Raw genomic sequence first — 20,000 nt, 5'->3', positions numbered from 1 at the left:
ATTAACATGTCTGCCTTGTTAAAAGTTAATTTGTGGAATTTCTTTCCTTCTTAATGCGTTTGAGCCAATCAGTTGTGTTGTGACAAGGTAGGGTTGGTATACAGAAGATAACCCTATTTGGTAAAAGACCAAATCCATGTTAACAGCTCAAATAAGCAAAGAGAAATGACAATCCATCATTACTTCAAGACACTAAGGTCAGTCATTCCTGAAAATTTCAACAACTTTGAAAGTTTCTTCAAGTGCAGTCGCAAAAACCATCAAGCGCTATGATGAAACTGCCTCTCATGAGGACTGACACAGGAAAGGAAGACCCAGAGTTACCTCTGCTGCAGAGGTTAAGTTCATTAGAGTTACCAGCCTCAGAAATTGCAGCTCAAATAAATGCTTCACAGAGCTCAAGTAACAAACACATCCACATTAACTGTTCAGAGGAGACAGTGTGAATCAGGCCTTCATGGTCAAATTGCTGTAAAGAAACCACTCCTAAAGTACACCAATAAGAAGAAGAGACTTGCTTGGGCCAAGAAACACGAGCAATGAGCAAGACCAGTGGAAATCTGTCCTTTGGTCTGATGAGTCCAAATTTGAGATTTTTGGTTCCAACCGCCGTGTCTTTGTGAGGTGCAGAGTAGGTGAACAGATGATCTCTGCATGTGTGCTTCCTACCGTGAAGCATGGAGGAGGAGGTGTGATGGTGTAGGTGTGCTGTCCTGGTGACATTGTCAGTGGTTTATTTAGAATTCAAGGCACACTTAACCAGCATGGCTACCACAGCATTCTGCAGTGACACGCCATCCCATCTGATTTGTGCTTAATGGGACTATCAACTGTTTTTCAACAGCACACCACACTGCCCTTTCATGCCTGGAATAAAGGAACACCTATGTGAGAATGCTATTCATTAACTACAGCTCAGTGTTCAACACCATAGTGCCCTCAAAGTTCATCACTAAGCTAAGGACCCTGGGACTAAACACCTCCCTCTGCAACTGGATCCTGGACTTCCTGACGGGCTGCCCCCAGGTGGTAAGGGTTGGTAACAACACCACGCTGATACTCAACACGGGGGCCCCTCAGGGGTGCGTGCTCAGTCCCCTCCTGTATTCCCTGTTCACTCATGACTGCACGGCCAGGCACGACTCCAACACCATCATTACGTTTTCTGATGACACAACAGTGGCAATGATGAGACAGCCTATAGGGAGGAGGCCAGAGACCTGACCATGTGAAGCAAGGACAAAAACCTCTCCCTCAACGTGATCAAAACAAAGGAGATTATTGTGGACTACAGGAAAAAGAGGACCGAGCACGCCCCCATTCTCATCAACGGGGCTGTAGTGGAGCAGGTTGAGAGCTTGGTGTCCACATCACCAACAAAGTAACATGGTCCAAGCACACCAAGACAGTCGTGAAGAGGGCACGACAAAACTTATTCCCCCTCAGGAGACTGAAAAGATTTGGCATGGGTCCTCAGATCCTCAAAAGGTTTTACAGCTGTACCACCGAGAGCATCCTGATGGGTTGCATCACTGCCTGGTATGGCAACTGCTCAGCCTCTGACCACAAGGCACTACAGAGGGTAGTGCGTACGGCCCAGTACATCACCGGGACCAAGATTCCTGAAATCCATGACCTCTATACCAGGCGAAATCAGAGGAAGGCCCTAAAAAGTGTTAAAGACTCCAGCCACCCTATCAAAGCAAAGGGTGGCTACATTGAAGAATCTCAAATATCAAATATATTTTGTTTAACACTTTTTGTTTGGTTACCACATGATTCCATATGTGTTATTTCATAGTTTGATGTCTTGACTATTATTCTACAATGTAGAAAATAGAAAAAAATAAAGAAAAACCCTTGAATGAGTCGGTGTGTCCAGACTTTTGACTGGTACTGTTTCATGTACCTGTATTTCAGTCATAATTTGAGGATGTACACATGAGATTATATGAACCTGATACAGTATTGATCAGTGTGCTGTGTTTGACTCTAGGGTGCCAGAGGACTTGTCGGACCCAGAGGGTCCCCTGGGCCACCTGGCCAGCCAGTAAGTCAACATCCAACATCCAACCTTCACCTTAATGCTGTTCATATAGGCAATTTAACACCCTTCAAACCAGTCTGACATTAATAGATAACATCAAATACAGTTAAATCTGATTACCTGCCTTTCTCTTTCAGGGTATTACAGGTGTGGATGGAGTTCAAGGGTCAAAGGGCAACCTGGTCAGTATTTTTAACTTCAAATGGGACTTTGTAGTTTTCATGACCTCAAAATGACAACAGTTGATCCATGATGACTATAATGAGTGAATAAAAGCTTTCTAAAGCGTTCTAAAGATGATGTTTATGCAAAAGCATTGACCACAGTGGAGTAGCAGTCCCATGACCCTGTTTAGGATTCCTAGCATGTGGGGCTCTGACCATGTGACCAGGGTTGTGTGAAGAGAAAGTGTGTGTGACACTTCTTGTTGTTTTGTCTCAGGGGCCACCTGGAGAGACAGGGCCCAGCGGTCAACAAGGAAATCCTGGATTACAGGTAACCTGTAATCACACAATGTCAACACACAACAACATGTTGTCAAAAACATCATCCATAAAAAACACAGTCTCAACACTTTATTTTTCTACTTTGTCTCTCTCTCTCTCTCACACACACACACACACACACACACACACACACACACACACACACACACACACACACACACACACACACACACACACACACACACACACACACACACACACACACACACACACACACACACACACACACACACACACACACACACACACACACACACACACACACACACACACACACACACACACACACACACACACACACACTAACCTGATTAATGCTTTGTTCTGGTCCAGGGCCTTGCTGGTTCTCAGGGTCCCATCGGCCTGCCAGGAGCGAAGGTAGGCACCATGCATCTCTCTTCATTTCAGATTTAAAGACCTGATCTTGTGACCGCTATCAGCTCCGCCCCGAGGGAGGCTGGCCTTGAACGCTGTGACCCAGTACCAGCCACTTCTGGCTCCCATTGAGATTACAGAGGACACTAGATAGAAAATGAATATCCCGGAAACACACACTGGAACACACAGGCAGGCAGGGAGTCAGTGCTGTGCTATCACACACCACAGCCTCCTCACACTATAGCAGGGCTACTCAACTACTATTTCCTAGGTGGTAAAGGTCCGGATGGATATTGTCTTCATCGGCGTAGTAACAAACCCCCACCTCGTGACCCACATGACCCCCAGACTGTTCACTCTCCTCTTGATGGCAGAAAGAACATTTAGCAGTTCTTAACTAAATTTCCCTGCAATTCTTCTACACATATTGTCATGAAGCAGAGAGAAAATGGTGCAGTTTTAAAGCTAATTTCCTTCAGTTTGTGTCAACAAAATCCATGGGGGCCCCCATGGGCATATAATCTGGCCATGATAACTACAAGATTTAGATAGAGGGTTAGCCTAACATACCTACCTAGCTAACATGGGTTAGTTGATCAACTGTGTATTTCTGACAGATTAGAAATAGCTCTCTAATGTCTGTCAGTGAATGACACAACAAGAGGAAAACTTCCCATACACTAGCAAATGTAAAAATTGCACCTTGTGCATTCTACTGTTACAGCTCTCAACCACGTTAATACATTGAAAGACTTTGAAAGAAGTTTTTTACATGATTTATTTTTAAAGTCGGTAGCCACCGGTTGAGTATGGCTGCACTAAAGGCTAATAATAGTCAAAAACTCATATACCCTGTATCACATTGTTGTAACCTGGTTGTTACCCTTGAGATTGATTTGAATATACAGTACGTTTCACCACTCATGATCTGTCTCTGTCCCCCACAGGGTCCCCAGGGGAGCGGTGGGCTGCGGGGACTCTCTGGCATCGACGGCCCTACTGTAAGTACACCCATCTGATTCTTCCTCAGCAGCGCTGACCTTACCAGGGTGCAATACCTCTTCTCCACCAGCAGGGGAGAACAGAAGGAATTAGGAAAAATCTCCAACGCAGCATTTCAATTAGCTCTATTGAATGATGGATCTGTTTACAAAAGGGCTTAGCTAAACGTCCATCCGCATGGCTTTACGTAACAGGAAACAGGGCTTATGTTTCGTGTGTACTGTCGTGTTCTGCAGACACAGCACCCTCCAAGTCCCTCTGTACGGTGTGCTGTATTCCCTTTGCTTTGCACTGTCCATCAAGCTCCATTGATTGGTTCTAAAAACAGACTTGGAGATCTGTGGATAGTTATAATAGTAAGGTACCGCCGGCTGGTACAATGCTGTATTACTTGTTATAAACACGTGTGAGCCTTTATGATGTCTCATAATAAGACTTCTAATATGCTATGTCTGTTCAATGTGTGCAGGGCCATCCAGGAAGAGAAGGCCCTCCAGGAGAGAAGGGGCTCAATGTGAGTTACAGTACAGCCCGTTAGACCTGCCTGGGCCATCATACCACTGTGCTGTCATATAAACGTCCATATTATCCAATCACGTTCACTGAATGCGTTGCCATCGGACACTCCCTTCCACTCCAATCATGTTCGTCCACGTTAGCTCGCCGTCATCATCGTCATCACTCCCGTTGACTCATCCTTTTCAGCATTGTATTTTCACAATGCCATCGTCATTGCGCAGTCACGTCAATCCACTCCGCTCATCAGCCGTATGGTAATGGTCATAAAGTGCACTCGTCCTCATTGTCCAGTCAAAAGCACTCATTGCCATTGTCCGATTTGACTACATTCGCCCAACACAATTGCTCACTAGCATCTGTATAATGGATAGTGCTTTTCAGACAGATGAATCCTGATGTTGTTTTGTCATACAGGGTTTGCCTGGAACCCAAGGGCCTGTTGGTTATCCAGGGACTCGCGGTGTCAAGGTGAGTCAGATGCTATTTAATGGTCACAGTTGAAATGTCCTCAAATGTACCGTGCTGACAGAGATAGCCATTCCCTCAGACATTTCGATCTCTCTACCTGTGATGGACATGTTGTGGGAGTGTGTGTGAGTGTGTGATTGACCGTTGACAGGTTCAGAGAGAGCAGGTGTATTCTCAGGAGGAGATCTAATGACAGTGGGAATAACGTTTGATGGACAGTAGAAATGACAATGTTGGATAAGAGAGGAACGTGTTTATGTGTGTGGGGGGTGGGGTTATGTTGTGTGTGTGAGTGTGTGTGTGAGCGTGGAGGTGGGTGTGTGTGTGTGTGTACTCGTGTACGTGTGTGTGTGTGTGTGTGAATTTAGCGTATACACATGGAATTCAAATTTTGTCATTGCTGGGAATGCTTACTCACTCAAAGTAATATTCACACCACCAGTATTCCACCTCTAGGTCACTGTTGTTAAGGCGCAAGCTGACCTCGTCTGCAATCGTTAATTAATAGAGGGTCAATAACTGGTCAATAGCAGGGCAATGACAGGTTAAGAGCAAATCAATAGTCATTCATAAGTCCTTCTCCAGGGTAAAATCATGGTGTTTCTTACAGTAGTTGTGGCAGTAAAATACAATAAAATACAATAAAAACATGGTTCAGTGACAACCCAAGCATAGTACTTGATAGTACTTTTATTTACTTCTGAATACAGTACTGTAGTACAGTATCGTCTTGAATGGTGATTATCAGTGATATTGTGGCCTGTTCTGATTCTATTTGTATGTGAATGTCTGTTTCACAGGGGGCTGATGGAGTGAGAGGTCTGAAGGGGAGTAAAGGAGAAAAGGTGAGAAAAGAGTCATTTTCACAGTAATTGTGCTGTAAAAATAGAAGAATAGGCGGGATTACTCACAGTCAAAGTACCAGTTGTCTCACTGTCAGATACTGTAAAGGCATCTCGTTTCTACTTCATGGTTTATTATGACATCCCCCATAGAGATCTAATAGATCAGACACCTGCCAGATCTCAGTACTGTGATTCATGAATCATCATTGTCTTCTTCTCCTCTTCACATTGCAGGGTGAAGATGGCTTCCCCGGGTTCAAAGGTGACATGGGCCTCAAGGGAGACAGGGTGAGAGTGTACCTACGCCAGACTACACACGCTTCAGATCAGTTTTCATTATGAACAAATAAGGTATTTTATGTAGAATGAGATGAGATCTCACTTAGTCTGACCTGCTTTTCTGTCTGCTTCTCTTTCTTCCTATATACCTCTCTTTTTCTCTCTCTCTCTCTGTCTCTCTCTCTCTGTCTCTCTGTCTCTCTCTCTCTTTCTCTCTCTCTCTGTCTCTCTCTCTCTCTCTCTCTCTCTCTCTCTCTCTCTCTCTCTCTCTCTCTCTCTCTCTCTCTCTCTCTCTCTCTCTCTCTCTCTCTCTCTCTCTCTCTCTCTCTCTCTCTCTCTCTCTCTCTCTCTCTCTCTCTCTCTGTGACGTGTGTGTGCGTGTGTAGGGTGATAACGGGGTCACAGGAGGTCATGGAGAGGATGGGCCAGAGGGGCCTAAGGGCCAGTTGGGACCCCTAGGAGAGGTTGGAGGTGCTGGCATAGCTGGAGAGAAGGTACAGAAACATTATTTCACGAGTCTAACATTTACTGTATGTGTCTGGTTATGCAATATGTATGAGTTATTGGGATTATGCAGATGTATGGATATATGCGTGTTCAGCGTGTCGGCTACAGTACATGTAATCACATGAACACCCTGCTTAAACCATGTCATACAGTATTTGCATGCATTATGCACTTTGTTTTTGGCAATGTTGCCAAGTCGACCATAATGATTCCACTCCTCTTTTCTGTTAATCTCTCTCTCTCTCTCTCTCTCTCTCTCTCTCTCTCTCTCTCTCTCTCTCTCTCTCTCTCTCTCTCTCTCTCTCTCTCTCTCTCTCTCTCTCTCTCTCTCTCTCTCTCTCTCTCTCTCTCTCTCTCTCTCTCTCTCTCTCTCTCTCTCTCTCTCTTCCTTTCTATCTCTCTCTTCTTCTCTATCTCTCCTTCCTCAGGGTAAACTGGGCGTCCCAGGGTTGCCAGGATACCCAGGAAGACAGGGGCCCAAGGTGAAATCCAATTCAGAGCTTTAAGACTTTGTTTTACATTAAAACTTTGAAACAGAAAGAAGTGTGTATTTCTTTGGCTCTTTGGCTCATTGCTGTCAAATAAAACATAAAGGATGATAAATGGCTGATTTAAAAATAGGTATTTTATTAATAGTTCATTAGTGACAACAATTCATTAGCGGGTTGATTAATGGCGTATTTAAGGCAGTGTGTCTGACTTATGGATTAGATTTAGCTTAATTCGATACCGTGGTTCATTATTAGTTTATTAAATGTTGTGGTTGATGCATGATTAATGTAAGGCTGTAGATGGTTAACCTCTGTGTGTGTTCTCCAGGGATCCGTGGGGTTCCCTGGTTCTGCCGGTGTTCTGGGAGAGAAAGGAAGACGGGTGAGAACCATAGGACCCGTATTGAACCATGCTGAACCGTATTGAACCATGCTGAACCGTATTGAACCATGCTGAACTGTATTGAACCACATTGAACCGTATTAAACCCTCTACTGTAATTCTCCTCTAACCATCCAAAGCTTGGTGAACTGTCTGTACTGTTTTCACTGATAGATGATAATGCTGCATTTCTCTTCTGCAGGGTCCATCTGGTCAAGCAGGAACTGGGGGTCAGAGAGGTCCTAATGTGAGTTAGATTTCTCCTCTGGTCTTACAGCATCTGAGTCCGTTGATCTCTATTGCATTGGGCCTATGGTGAGGTGTGAGTCACGGTTTCTCGCCAACTGACATTGCACACCATTCATTTACAATCAGTGGTCATCAACCTTCTCTGAGTCAAGATCACTTGACTCAGCAAGCCGAGATCTACCGCTCAGATAAAAAGATTAACATGACTTAAAAAAACATAAGCCTATGCAACATTAATCAGTTAAAAACAGTTCAGTAATAATGAGGTTTGTGCAGTAAGCTATAAGGCCCAATACGTTATCACTATGCTTGAATTACCCTGCCAATGTTGTTCCTCTCAGACTATTTAGAAATTATATTTCTAAATTGAAGGTATATGATCACATTGGTAGTAGATCATTTGTTGTATTACATGTGAGGCACAGCATAATCATTCATTTCACTGGACTAATGGCCTGCATCTGATGGTTAGCATTTTAATGGTGTATCAAAGTGTTGAAAGTCCTGAATAACAGCTTAAACATAAACATTTCTCATAAAAACAGCAGCTCTTTCCTGTATTTGTTGAATCTCTCTCTAGACATGTTTTTAAATGTTTAGAAATCCCACATGATCAACTTCGCTAAAGTACACCTACCACCAGCACTAAACTCATTTGAAGAAATAGGAACACTTTGCCTTTCCGGCACCAGGGCTGCTGAATAAAGTACACCTACCACCAGCACTAAACTCATTTGAAGAAATAGGAACACTTTGCCTTTCCGGCACCAGGGCTGCTGAATAAAGTACACCTACCACCAGCACTAAACTCATTTGAAGAAATAGGAACACTTTGCCTTTCCGGCACCAGGGCTGCTGAATAAAGTACACCTACCACCAGCACTAAACTCATTTGAAGAAATAGAAACGCAAGGTTTTATTGTTGTTGTTTTTTAAATACAGAAAACCAGACCGGTTGGCGACCACTGATTTACGTCATAGGAACTCTCATTCACCCCTTGTCATTTATCCTTCTCCTATGGATGAGTTGTGTTGTCATAAGAAGGATTATGTTGATGTGGTTTTTGTCATAGGGTGCCAGAGGGGGGAGAGGAGCACGAGGAGCGACAGGAAAGTCAGGAGACAAGGTGGGTTTAGGCCAGTGCACAGCTGTCTCATGACGAGAGAAGGAACAGGCGCAGTTGGAAGTGCTACTGTTCAGCACAGCATGCCATGCCATCTGGTGCAAAGAGATAATACTTACAATACTCTGCAGCTACATGTTTGAAACTGAAATCAGTTATTTCAGGAGTCCTTTCAAAAGACCACCAATGAAATGATTAACAATGGTAAAAAAATATATTTTCATAAAATGAATGAATATACCAACAGGCTCAATAACTGTGTTTCTCTCCATCCCAATCCTCCACCTTCTACATGATCCACCAACCAGGGCACCTCTGGACACGAAGGCCCACCAGGATCCACTGGAGACCAGGTAAGCTTCAGTCTGACACACAACCTCACAACCCCAGAGTTGAGCTATAATATAACACAGCTAATAATAGTATATCTAATAATAGCTAGCATAGGATGATAATATTACAACAATACACCCTGCTAGGAAAAAGCATCATAATGCTTCACAGATACATAACAGTGTACGATACTTACTGGTAAAGATAGTCAACTGGATTGAGTCTTTGTGTTGTCTGGTTGATCGTACAGGGACCCCAAGGACCACAGGGAAGGAACGGTGAGGCAGGACCTAAGGGACCTAATGTAAGTGTGATGTGTCAAATGACAAGCAGCTTTTATTTATTTTATTTACATTTTTGTATTTAACCATTATATAACTCGGCAAGTCAGTTAAGAAATAAATTCTTATTTACAATGGCGGCCTACCCCGGCCAATCCCTAACCTGTACGACGCTGGGCCAATTGTGCGCCGCCCTATGGGACTCCCAATCATGGCCGGTTGTTATACAGCCTGGAAACTAACCAGGGTCTGTAGTGACAGGAGCCACTGGGGAGCCCCTGCATTGTTTCACATGTTTCTGTTTTTCATTCCAGTCTTATGTTGCGTCTGTCTGTACTGTTTATCTCTATCTAGTGTGCATGTGTGTCTATGCTAATCAAAAGTGCAATATTATTTTTCAGGGAGCAGTAGGAAAAGACGGACTACCAGGTCATCCAGGACAGCGAGGGGAGCCAGTGAGTTAAATTGAGATTCAATGATGACCCAGGAATTATGTGGTTGTTAGTTACTTTTTTTTGCCTTTGTACAAATATGGACATAGATTACAACACTCATCAAGACCCCTAATAACACCAGAACAACAGGCAAGACAAAAGCTGTGGCTTGGATGCTAAATTACTGAAGTGTTAGAGTGGGCTACATATTGAAGGATACTAATCCTATCCATAAACAACTCTCTCTCTCTTTCTTTCTCTCTCTGTCTGTCAGGCTGGCTCTTTCTCTCTCAGCTCTTAGCTTTGGGTCACAGCTTCACTTGCTGTTTTCTCACTTGTCATCTCTCCTCTCTCAGGGCTTCCAAGGCAAGACTGGTCCACATGGGCCAACGGGTGTGATCGGACCACAGGTGAGTTATCCAATAAGTGATTAGAACTACATTTGTAGTTTGTTTGTGACAATGAAAATCAAACGTATAAATGAGAGCTGTGGGGTAATGACAACTCCTGTCTTGTTTTGTCTCCGGGGTTGTCGTTAGGGTAAATCTGGTGAGACTGGACCTAACGGCGACAGAGGACACCCTGGGTCACCAGGACCCCCTGGAGAGATGGGTTTACCCGGAGCAGCAGGCAAGGAGGGATCCAAGGTGAGTCCGTCGTGTTCATCTTCAGTGAATCATCTTCACCGCCACCATCATCATCTTCAACACTATCATTATTATCATCATAAAAGCAATCTATAGAAGATGATACATGTCTCCTCCAGGACCCTCTCAGAAACGAGGTAGGTCACCTCACCTCAAGGGATTTATCCTTCCCACAAATTTCCAAACTGATAAAGAGGAGAGAAAAATTCCTCTTTCCATACCTCACTGTGCTCCGTACATTACCGCTCATAAAATATGGATGTTCCTCTCAGTTGATGTGACTGTTGCACTGTATCCTGTGATTTATCACCTCATAAGAGGCCTGCGGTGAAATAGCACAGTTACAAATAGAAATCCAACTGGATGGACATCAGAAATAGAGGAAGGACTAAAAACAAACAAAATATATATTGTAAAATAAAATAAAAATGTAAAAAAATTGTAAAATAGATTGTGTCTGTAAAATGTGTATAGTATGTATAAGCCGGCAGTAGAATCCAAAGTGTTATTGTTTATTAGTTTACTCCAATCAGGGGAGGGGTGGTAGGGTTTGCGGGGAATATTAAAGGTATATTCTAAAAAAAGTGTGTATATGTATGTATTCATATACGTATGTATGTGTATATTTGAATATATATGAATGTTTATGTATATATACACTACCGTTCAAAAGTTTGGGGTCACTTAGAAATGTTCTTGTTTTTGAAAGAAAAGCATTTTTTTGGCCCAATAAAATAACATCAAATTGATCAGAAATACAGTGTAGACATTGTTAAAACATCTTCGGGCTGAAATCCCATTAACGGGATCGATATGACAACAGCCAGTGAAAGTGCAGGGCGCCAAATTCAAAACAACAGAAATCTCATAATTAAAATTCCTCAAACATACAAGTATCTTATACCATTTTAAATGTAATCTTGTTGTTAATCCCAACACAGTGTCTGATTTCACATAGGCTGTACAGTGAAAGCACCACAAACGATTATGTTAGGTCAGCACCTATTCACAGAAAAACACAACCATTTTTCCAGCCAAAGAGAGGAGTCCCAAAAAGCAAAAATAGAGATAAAATTCATCACTAACCTTTGATGATCTTCATCAGATGACACTCATAGGACTTCATGTTATACAATACATGTATGTTTTGTTTGATAAAGTTCATATTTATATAAAAAATCTCAGTATACATTGGACGCATTATGTTCAGTAGTTCCAAAAACATCCGGTCCTTTTGCAGAGAACCACATCAATTGACAGGAATACTCATCTAAATATTGATGAAAATACAAGTGTTATACATGGAATTAAATATATACTTCTCCTTAATGCAACTGCTGTGTCAGATTTGACAAAAAAAGCTTTACGGAAAAAGCGAACTATGCTATAATCTGAGAACGGCGCTCAGAGAACAAATACATATATCCGCCATGTTGGAGTCAACAGAATCAGAAATAACATTATAAATATTCACTTACCTTTGATGATCTTCATCAGAATGCACTCACAAGAATCCCAGTTCCACAATAAATGTTTGATTTGTTCAATAATGTCCATTTGGTAAACAAATCAAAACTCACGAAGCGCGTTCACTAGTTGCAGACGAAATGTCAAAAAGTTCCGTTACAGACCGTAGAAACTTGTCAAACAATGTATGGAATCAATCTTTAGGATGTTTTTAACATAAATCTTCAATAATTTTCCAACCGGCGAATTCTTTTGTCTTCAGAAAAGCAAAGGAACGGGAGATACCTCTCATGTGAAATGCGTGTGACCAGTGCAGTGACTTCTGGCAGACCTCTGACTCAAGCCTCTCTCATTCGGCCCCACTTCACAGTAGAAGCCTCAAACAAGTTTCTAAAGACAGTTGACATCTAGGGGAAACCTTAGGATATGCAACATGACCAATATCCCACTGTATCTTTGATAGGGGCTGAGTTGAAAATCAACCAACCTCAGATTTCCCACTTCCTGGTTGGATTTTTTCTCAGGTTTTTGCCTGCTATATGAGTTCTGTTTTACTCACAGACATCATTCAAACAGTTTTAGAAACGTTTTGTTTTCTATCCAAATATACTAATAATATGCATATATTAGCAACTAGGACTGAGGAACAGGTAGTTTACTCTGGGCACCTCTGGGCACCTTATTCATCCAAGCTACTCAATACTGCCCCCAGCCATAAGAAGTTATTAATGTTGTAAATTAATATTGTAGCTGGAAAGGGCAGATTTCTAATGGAATATCTACATAGGTGTACCATTGTGAGCCTGTAATCGAACCCACAAATGATGATGCTCCAGATAATCAACTAGTCTAAAGAAGGCCAGTTTTATAGCTTTTTTAATTAGGACAACATTTTTCAGCTGTGTTAACATAATTGCAAAAGGGTTTTCTAATGATCAATTAGCCTTTTAAAAATAAAAATGAGCTAACACAACATGCCATTGGAACACAGGACTGATGGTTTCTGATAATGGGCCTCTGTACACCTATGTAGATATTCTATTAAACAAAATCTGCCATTTCGAGCTACAATAGTCATTTACAACATTAACAATGTCTACACTGTATTTCTAATCAATTTGATGTTATTTTAATGGACACATTTGTTTTGACCAATCAATATTTAGGATGAGTATTCCTGTCAATTGATGTGGTTCTCTGCAAAATGACCGGATGTTTTGGAACTACTGAACATAACGCGTCCAATGATTTTTGATATAAATATGAACTTTATCAAACAAAACATACATGTATTGTATAACATGAAGTCCTATGAGTGTCATCTGATGAAGATCATCAAAGGTTAGTGATGAATTTTATCTCTATTTTTGCTTTTTGGGACTCCTCTCTTCGGCTGGAAAAATGGTTGTGTTTTTCTGTGAATAGGTGCTGACCTAACATAATCGTTTGTGGTGCTTTCGCTGTACAGCCTATTTGAAATCGGACACTGTGTTGGGATTAACAACAAGATTACATTTAAAATGGTATAAAATACTTGTATGTTTGAGGAATTTTAATGATGAGATTTCTGTTGTTTTGAATTTGGCGCCCTGCACTTTCACTGGCTGTTGTCATATCGATCTCGTTAACGGGATTTCAGCCCGAAGACGTTTTAACAATGTCTACACTGTATTTCTGATCAATTTGATGTTATTTTATTGGGCCAAAAACAAAGCTTTTCTTTCAAAAACAAGAACATTTCTAAGTGACCCCAAACTTTTGAATGGTAGTGTATATACAGTATATATGGGTATGTATGGATATGGGGGTTTGGAAATGATGCAGACAATTACATTGATGGAAGCAACAATCTGTCCGCAATATTAAGCTGATCCACCCCGTAAAAAAATATAAAATAAAAAGAGGCTTGTTGTCAGCTCACTGGTAGACTCAGACCTAATCCTCCATATCTGTCTGTCTGTCTGTCTGTCTGTCTGTCTGTCTGTCTGTCTGTCTGTCTGTCTGTCTGTCTGTCTGTCTGTCTGTCTGTCTGTCTGTCTGTCTGTCTGTCTGTCTGTCTGTCTGTCTGTCTGTCTGTCTGTCTGTCTGTCTGTCTGTCTGTCTGTCTGTCTGTCTGTCTGTCTGTTCTGGTTTCCAGGGAGACGCGGGTCCGTCTGGAGCTCCAGGAAAGAGTGGCCCCGCTGGGCTCCGAGGCTTCAGAGGGAGCAGGGGCAGCCCTGGAGCCATGGTAACGAGCTAACACACCCACCTCACATCTCCTGACCTTCACCTTACTGACATATTACATTCTGCACTGATGTAAAGTACTACTGTATTGTATAGCGCCCAGTGTTTTCTGTGAAAATCACTGAAGGTCAGTTTCCTGGCTTTTTATAGAGATTCTCCATTGACCATGCTGCTTTTTTGTCCAAGAGTGGGCTTCATCTGGGTCTGGAAAACTGACCCTAAGTCCTTTACTTGAATTAACTGATGGTGGACCATCTGATAACTGTATACTCTGACAGTGGGATGGAAACTGATTGGTTGGAGTTCCTGTGATGAAGGCTCTGATTGGTTCATCTCTGTGTGTTTGCCTCTCTCTAGGGCATTGCTGGACTGAAAGGAGGAGAAGGACCCACCGGTCTGTCAGGAGCAGGGGTAAATTGGATTTCATCATGTAGCAATTGTTTAAATCCCATTTTCCCCATGCTACCCCCCTAATCTTCACCTCCATCCCCCATCCTGGTCCGTATGTGGTCTACAGCCAACAAGGACCTGTAGAGTGGGAGGCTGCTACCATGGAGATCATAACCAGTGTACTAAATGAAAGAGTGAATCATGTGACGTTGTCCTCTTACCTCTCTGTTCCCCCTGTCATCTTGTTACCCAGGGAGCCACTGGGGAGAAAGGGCCTTCTGGAGCGGCTGGTGCTATTGGTCAGCCTGGGCGCTCCGGTGGGGTCGGCCCTGGAGGACCAATGGGAGAAAAGGGCGAGCCAGTAAGAACCTTTGATCATTTCCTTATTCGTTTTTTTTCTTATGCAACGCCAGTGTCAATTTATAAATGGACAGACGAACATCACTACTCATTACTGAGAAATAAACAGCATGTGTGGGTTCCTCTGTACTGTATGTGTCATAATCAGTGTTTAGGCGCGGGCGAGCGCGTGTGTGTGTGTGTCTGCATGTTCCACTCTCTCTGCGTTATCTATTAATCAATATGTCATTGTGCAATATGAGACTAGAATAATGGCTGTGGTTAGACTAACGGTGTTTCCTCATCCATCTGTTCCCAAGGGAGAGAAGGGGCCCATCGGGCCGGCTGGACAGGACGGGGCACAGGGGCCTGTGGGGCTGCCTGGTGCTGCTGGCCCTGCTGGGCCTCCAGGAGAGGATGGAGACAAGGTACTTACACCTGTGCACAGGTACAGCACTGTAGGTACCATGCCACTGTAGAGGGACAACTTAGGAGAATCCAACTCCTGGCCCTCAAGGCCTGAAGCACTGCTGGGGTTTTCTATTGCTAGTCAATTGATCTATTGTCCGTATTGGCCATGGAGTCCACTCACCTAGTGGCCTTGATGTTGTGTGGGGGTGAGGTGTATGCGTTACTGGGTGTGTTTCTTATCTCTGCAACGTGTGTGTGTGTGTGTGTGTTGTCTACAGGGCGAGACAGGAGGACCAGGCCAGAAAGGCAGTAAAGGAGACAAAGGAGAATCTGTGAGTCTTCATCTGGCGAGATATCAACCACAACACTGTCTTTTAGCCTCACAAGCCACAGAATTATACACCTGACAGGATATGACATCACCAGACACAGTACTACCAGAGAGAGGGAGGGGAAGATCCTATCTCTGGCCCAAATCTGCCCATGTTAACCAAATCCTTAATTATTATGTAGGTGAAGATTTTTTTGTGTGGGGGGCAATGAAAGTTTTGAATTTAGTCAAGATTAACATAAATTGCTATTTTGATACGTGAGGCTTATTTGATCTAATAGAAGTTTCATAATGCTTCGGTTGTTACGATTGTGCTGTTATAAGTGTGATGCATGTGACATCCCGGCAACTTTGAGAAAAAACCCTTTATCAGAGTTGTCCCTGTTGAAATTCGTGAACAGACTGTTCACATTCATGAAACTATGATCTTGCTCTCCGTTGAATACAGGTGGCTGATGTCAACATTCCTCATCTAATATTCAAACAAGTATTATTATTATTATTTGTATATATTATTTTGATTGAATATTATAACATAAAATCTACCTGCAGTGAAGCCGCTCAACATTTACATTACATTCAGTCATCTAACCGTCTCCTGTCTAGAGTGACCCACAGGATCAACCAGGGCCCCTCCCAAGGGCACGTCGGCAGATCTCCCACCAAGTCAAAATGGGGACGAACTAGCTTTATTTTGGTCTTTTATCTTTGACCATCATTCTATCAAATAAGCCTCACATAATTCGACACTCCCATACAAAAATAACTTAACTCATGCGAATGGATTTTGGGCACTTTGCCTCTTCCGCTCTGGTACTACATACCTAGCAGGATATGACATCACCAGCCACAGTTCTACACACCTGACAGGATATGACATCACTAGAAAAATAACGAAGTCAAATCGTGATGTCAGTAATCTTCACAACTTGGAAATCCGACATGGATGACCGTTGAAAGTTATTTCTCCAGGCCAGAGCTAGTTTTTCCCAGAGTTCCCAGTTGTCTTGAACACACTGAAATCAGAGGTTTCCGAGTTCCCAGTTCACAGTTGTTTTGAATGCGGCATACACACCTGACAGGATATGACATCACCAGTCAACTTATTACACACCTGACAGGATATGACATTACCGGTCACAGTATTACACACCTGACAGGATATGACATCCCCAATCACAGCATTAAGCACCGGCCAGTATCCTCCCCGTCACCAGCTGCTATCACAAGAATAATTCTATATGATTGACTCAATAAATGAGAAAGGGTTTATAATTGAGCGTTGAGATAATTATGTGCAGTTATAATTAACTGTACAATATATTACTGTATTATAAGCCTTTCTTCATGGTCTAGTTAGCATGCACTGTGCATCTTCATGTACTTTATCTTATCCTAGCCCTGGCAGCTCTATCAAACTATTCAAAATACTGTCTAACACCTTCAGAAGCCAAGCAATCACAAACAGCTACCATCAACAGCTGCAATTTCACAGTAGTTGTGTTTTTTGAGCTCCCGACACAGCAGTGTCTTCCTGCAGTGTATGATTGATATGCAGTATACTGTCAACAGCATCTCTGTTTCTTGGTCTCTTCTCCAGGGCCCTTCAGGACCTATTGGAATCCAGGGACCTGTCGGCCATCCGGGGTTACCGGTATGTCTATTCAATGTATCTGTCTTTATTGTGTGTGTTTGTGTGTACTGTATGTGTGTACAGCACTGACCTCTGTGTGTGTTTCAGGGTGTGGACGGGGAGCCGGGGCTGAGGGGCCAGCAGGGGATGTACGGGCCAAAGGGAGACGAGGGAGCGAGAGGCCACAAGGGGGCCACAGGACCCACTGGACTACAGGTGAGGAAACAAGACACCCCTCTGTTGGACTGTACCATCCATCTCTCTACTCCAGCATATAGCTGACAGGTAGACTGTACCATCCATCTCTCTACTCCAGCATATAGCTGACAGGTAGACTGTACCATCCATCTCTCTACTCCAGCATATAGCTGACAGGTAGACTGTACCATCCATCTCTCTACTCCAGCATATAGCTGACAGGTGGACTGTACCATCCATCTCTCTACTCCAGCATATAGCTGACAGGTGGACTGTACCATCCATCTCTCTACTCCAGCATATAGCTGACAGGTGGACTGTACCATCCATCTCTCTACTCCAGCATATAGCTGACAGGTGGACTGTACCATCCATCTCTCTACTCCAGCATATAGCTGACAGGTGGACTGTATAATCTCTCATCAACAGCACCTACCACTGCACCTCTAACCATACTCTGTCTTTACAGGGCATGCCAGGACTCCCAGGAGAGAAGGGAGAGAGTGGACACGTGGGCACGATGGTGAGTACTGGACATACCATTGGATGATGACATCATTTCCCTATATTCTATTGTTGACCTGGCAGTCTCACTGGACTCCCCCACCAAAGATCATTCCTTAAGTAATGTCTCTCATCTTCATTGGGGTATAAAGCCTAACTAAAGTACAGCCCTGCTTGGAGGCAGTGTCTAGAGTCTGGCTCCATGTAGAGTGACTGGAGCGTAACAGCCATGACACGTCCAGCTACACACCCAGAGAGGACTGGGGCTTTGTGTCTAAATGTAACAAGGAGTCCCTCTGAAGAGCGAGAGAGAGTGAGAGGGAGAAAAGTCAAAGAGTCAGTGGAGTGAAGGAGGGAGAGAGAAAGCGAGGGATGGAGATGGAGAGAGAGAGAGAGAGAGAGAGAGAGAGAGAGAGAGAGAGAGAGAGAGAGAGAGAGAGAGAGAGAGAGAGAGAGAGAGAGAGAGAGAGAGAGAGAGAGAGAGAGAGAGAGAGAGAGAGAGAGAGAGAGAGAGAGAGAGAGAGAGAGAGAGAGAGCGAGACGGCGGTGGTTTGAGGAGGAAGACGGCAGCCGTGACAGCTGCTAATCAGATTAGCCTGAGCCGGGCCTGTCTAATGAGCATCTTCCTTCTATTGTGACAGTCATTTCAGAACGCCACAGACCGTGAACACATGCTAAACAAGATTCTACACACACAGCCAGCACCACAGCACACTCAGCCTGATTAGGGAGAGGGGAAGGAAGCGTCAAAAACAGAACAAAAAAACTAAAGAGGGAACAAAATATATGGGGGGATAGAGAGAGAGGGATGTGAGAGAGAGAGGGCAAGAGATCTCACTGGGAAAGCCTCATCTATGTGAATGCTGTGGTTCACAGGATTGCAGCTTCTAATGCCCGTGTAGCTCCCCAGTAGCAGGATTATAGGATATGTGCTTACTGTAGTGGATGTGGTAGTGTCTGGAGTATGTCTGTCTGTTTTAGTGCTGTGTGTACAGACTCTCACTGTATTGGGATTTCAGTGTTTGTGAAGCACAGCTAACCATTAACTCTGGGCTGGAAGGGAGCAGTCAGTGCAGTTAAGATGGATAGCTTGTTGTCCATGTGGAGGTGCACGGAGGGGTGAAATCCCATCGCACTGACTGAGTGTCAGTGAGTGCTCTCATTTCCCCTGTAGCCTGATCATGTGTTCTTGGAGAGAACTAGAGGTTCCTCTTAGAGAGAGAGAGAGAGAGAGAGAGAGAGAGAGAGAGAGAGAGAGAGAGAGAGAGAGAGAGAGAGAGAGAGAGAGAGAGAGAGAGAGAGAGAGAGAGAGAGAGAGAGAGAGAGAGAGAGAGAGAGAGAGAGAGAGAGAGAGAGAGAGAGAGAGAGAGAGAGAGAGAGAGAGAGAGAGAGAGAGAAAAGGAGGGGATAGAGGGAGGGAGAGAGAGATGAAGGGAGAGAAAGAGAGGGAGATACTGTACAGAGAGAGGGGGTGAAAGACCAGAAGAGAGAGAGGGAGATAGAGACAGAGAGACAGGGAGAGAGTGAGAGGGAGGGAGAAAGAGAAAGAGAGAGAACCTTTCTGTGTGTCATTGAGGGTAATGGCTTGTCCTCATGGTGTCTTCATCATGTCAGTGAGGTAATGATCATAGAGGCTGGTTCTGTTCTGGGGATATGTTGCACCAGCCACCAGGCCCTCAGCCACCAGGCCCTCACTGAATGACTAGCATGCAAAGTCACTGTACCCAGGGAGGAGCTGCCTGGTGGGTCACACAGTCTACTTGTCTTTGGGATAGAGGTGTGTGTGTGTTTGTGTCTGTGTGTCCTGATGCATGTATGTGCTGTCTCAAGCCAATGGCTAATGATTTATTTTCTCCTCAGGGCCCTCCAGGACAACATGGCCCCAGAGGCCCCCAGGGGTCCATTGGTGGAGAGGTACAGTATATTTCTGGCCTTATCTGACCACATTTCTGTGCACTGGGTTTGCTGCAGTATTGGATTGGTTTATGTTGCAAGACGGTATACTATTT

At 43.6% G+C, this 20,000-nt stretch overlaps 1 protein-coding gene across 1 annotated transcript in view; it reads left to right on the top strand.

The window, feature by feature from the left end:
- The window catches only part of col5a3a (collagen, type V, alpha 3a), an 86,753-nt gene that overhangs the window by 49,982 nt on the left and 16,771 nt on the right, over positions 1-20,000 (top strand). The window contains exons 21-48 of the mRNA XM_046330591.1: positions 1,997-2,050; positions 2,185-2,229; positions 2,489-2,542; positions 2,887-2,931; positions 3,879-3,932; positions 4,403-4,447; positions 4,867-4,920; positions 5,721-5,765; positions 6,000-6,053; positions 6,431-6,538; positions 6,980-7,033; positions 7,371-7,424; positions 7,627-7,671; positions 8,747-8,800; positions 9,106-9,150; positions 9,381-9,434; positions 9,813-9,866; positions 10,202-10,255; positions 10,385-10,492; positions 14,097-14,186; positions 14,543-14,596; positions 14,829-14,936; positions 15,235-15,342; positions 15,604-15,657; positions 17,257-17,310; positions 17,398-17,505; positions 17,957-18,010; positions 19,852-19,905. Of these exons, the coding sequence (XP_046186547.1) occupies positions 1,997-2,050; positions 2,185-2,229; positions 2,489-2,542; positions 2,887-2,931; positions 3,879-3,932; positions 4,403-4,447; positions 4,867-4,920; positions 5,721-5,765; positions 6,000-6,053; positions 6,431-6,538; positions 6,980-7,033; positions 7,371-7,424; positions 7,627-7,671; positions 8,747-8,800; positions 9,106-9,150; positions 9,381-9,434; positions 9,813-9,866; positions 10,202-10,255; positions 10,385-10,492; positions 14,097-14,186; positions 14,543-14,596; positions 14,829-14,936; positions 15,235-15,342; positions 15,604-15,657; positions 17,257-17,310; positions 17,398-17,505; positions 17,957-18,010; positions 19,852-19,905 (1,764 nt within the window). The remainder of the gene's footprint in view (positions 1-1,996; positions 2,051-2,184; positions 2,230-2,488; positions 2,543-2,886; positions 2,932-3,878; positions 3,933-4,402; positions 4,448-4,866; positions 4,921-5,720; positions 5,766-5,999; positions 6,054-6,430; positions 6,539-6,979; positions 7,034-7,370; positions 7,425-7,626; positions 7,672-8,746; positions 8,801-9,105; positions 9,151-9,380; positions 9,435-9,812; positions 9,867-10,201; positions 10,256-10,384; positions 10,493-14,096; positions 14,187-14,542; positions 14,597-14,828; positions 14,937-15,234; positions 15,343-15,603; positions 15,658-17,256; positions 17,311-17,397; positions 17,506-17,956; positions 18,011-19,851; positions 19,906-20,000) is intronic.

This window comes from Oncorhynchus gorbuscha, linkage group LG26 (assembly GCF_021184085.1).
Source record: "Oncorhynchus gorbuscha isolate QuinsamMale2020 ecotype Even-year linkage group LG26, OgorEven_v1.0, whole genome shotgun sequence".
In the NCBI taxonomy this organism is placed as follows: domain Eukaryota; kingdom Metazoa; phylum Chordata; class Actinopteri; order Salmoniformes; family Salmonidae; genus Oncorhynchus; species Oncorhynchus gorbuscha.
Note: the sequence above shows the minus strand (reverse complement) of the source record. Positions and strands in the feature narration are given on the sequence as shown.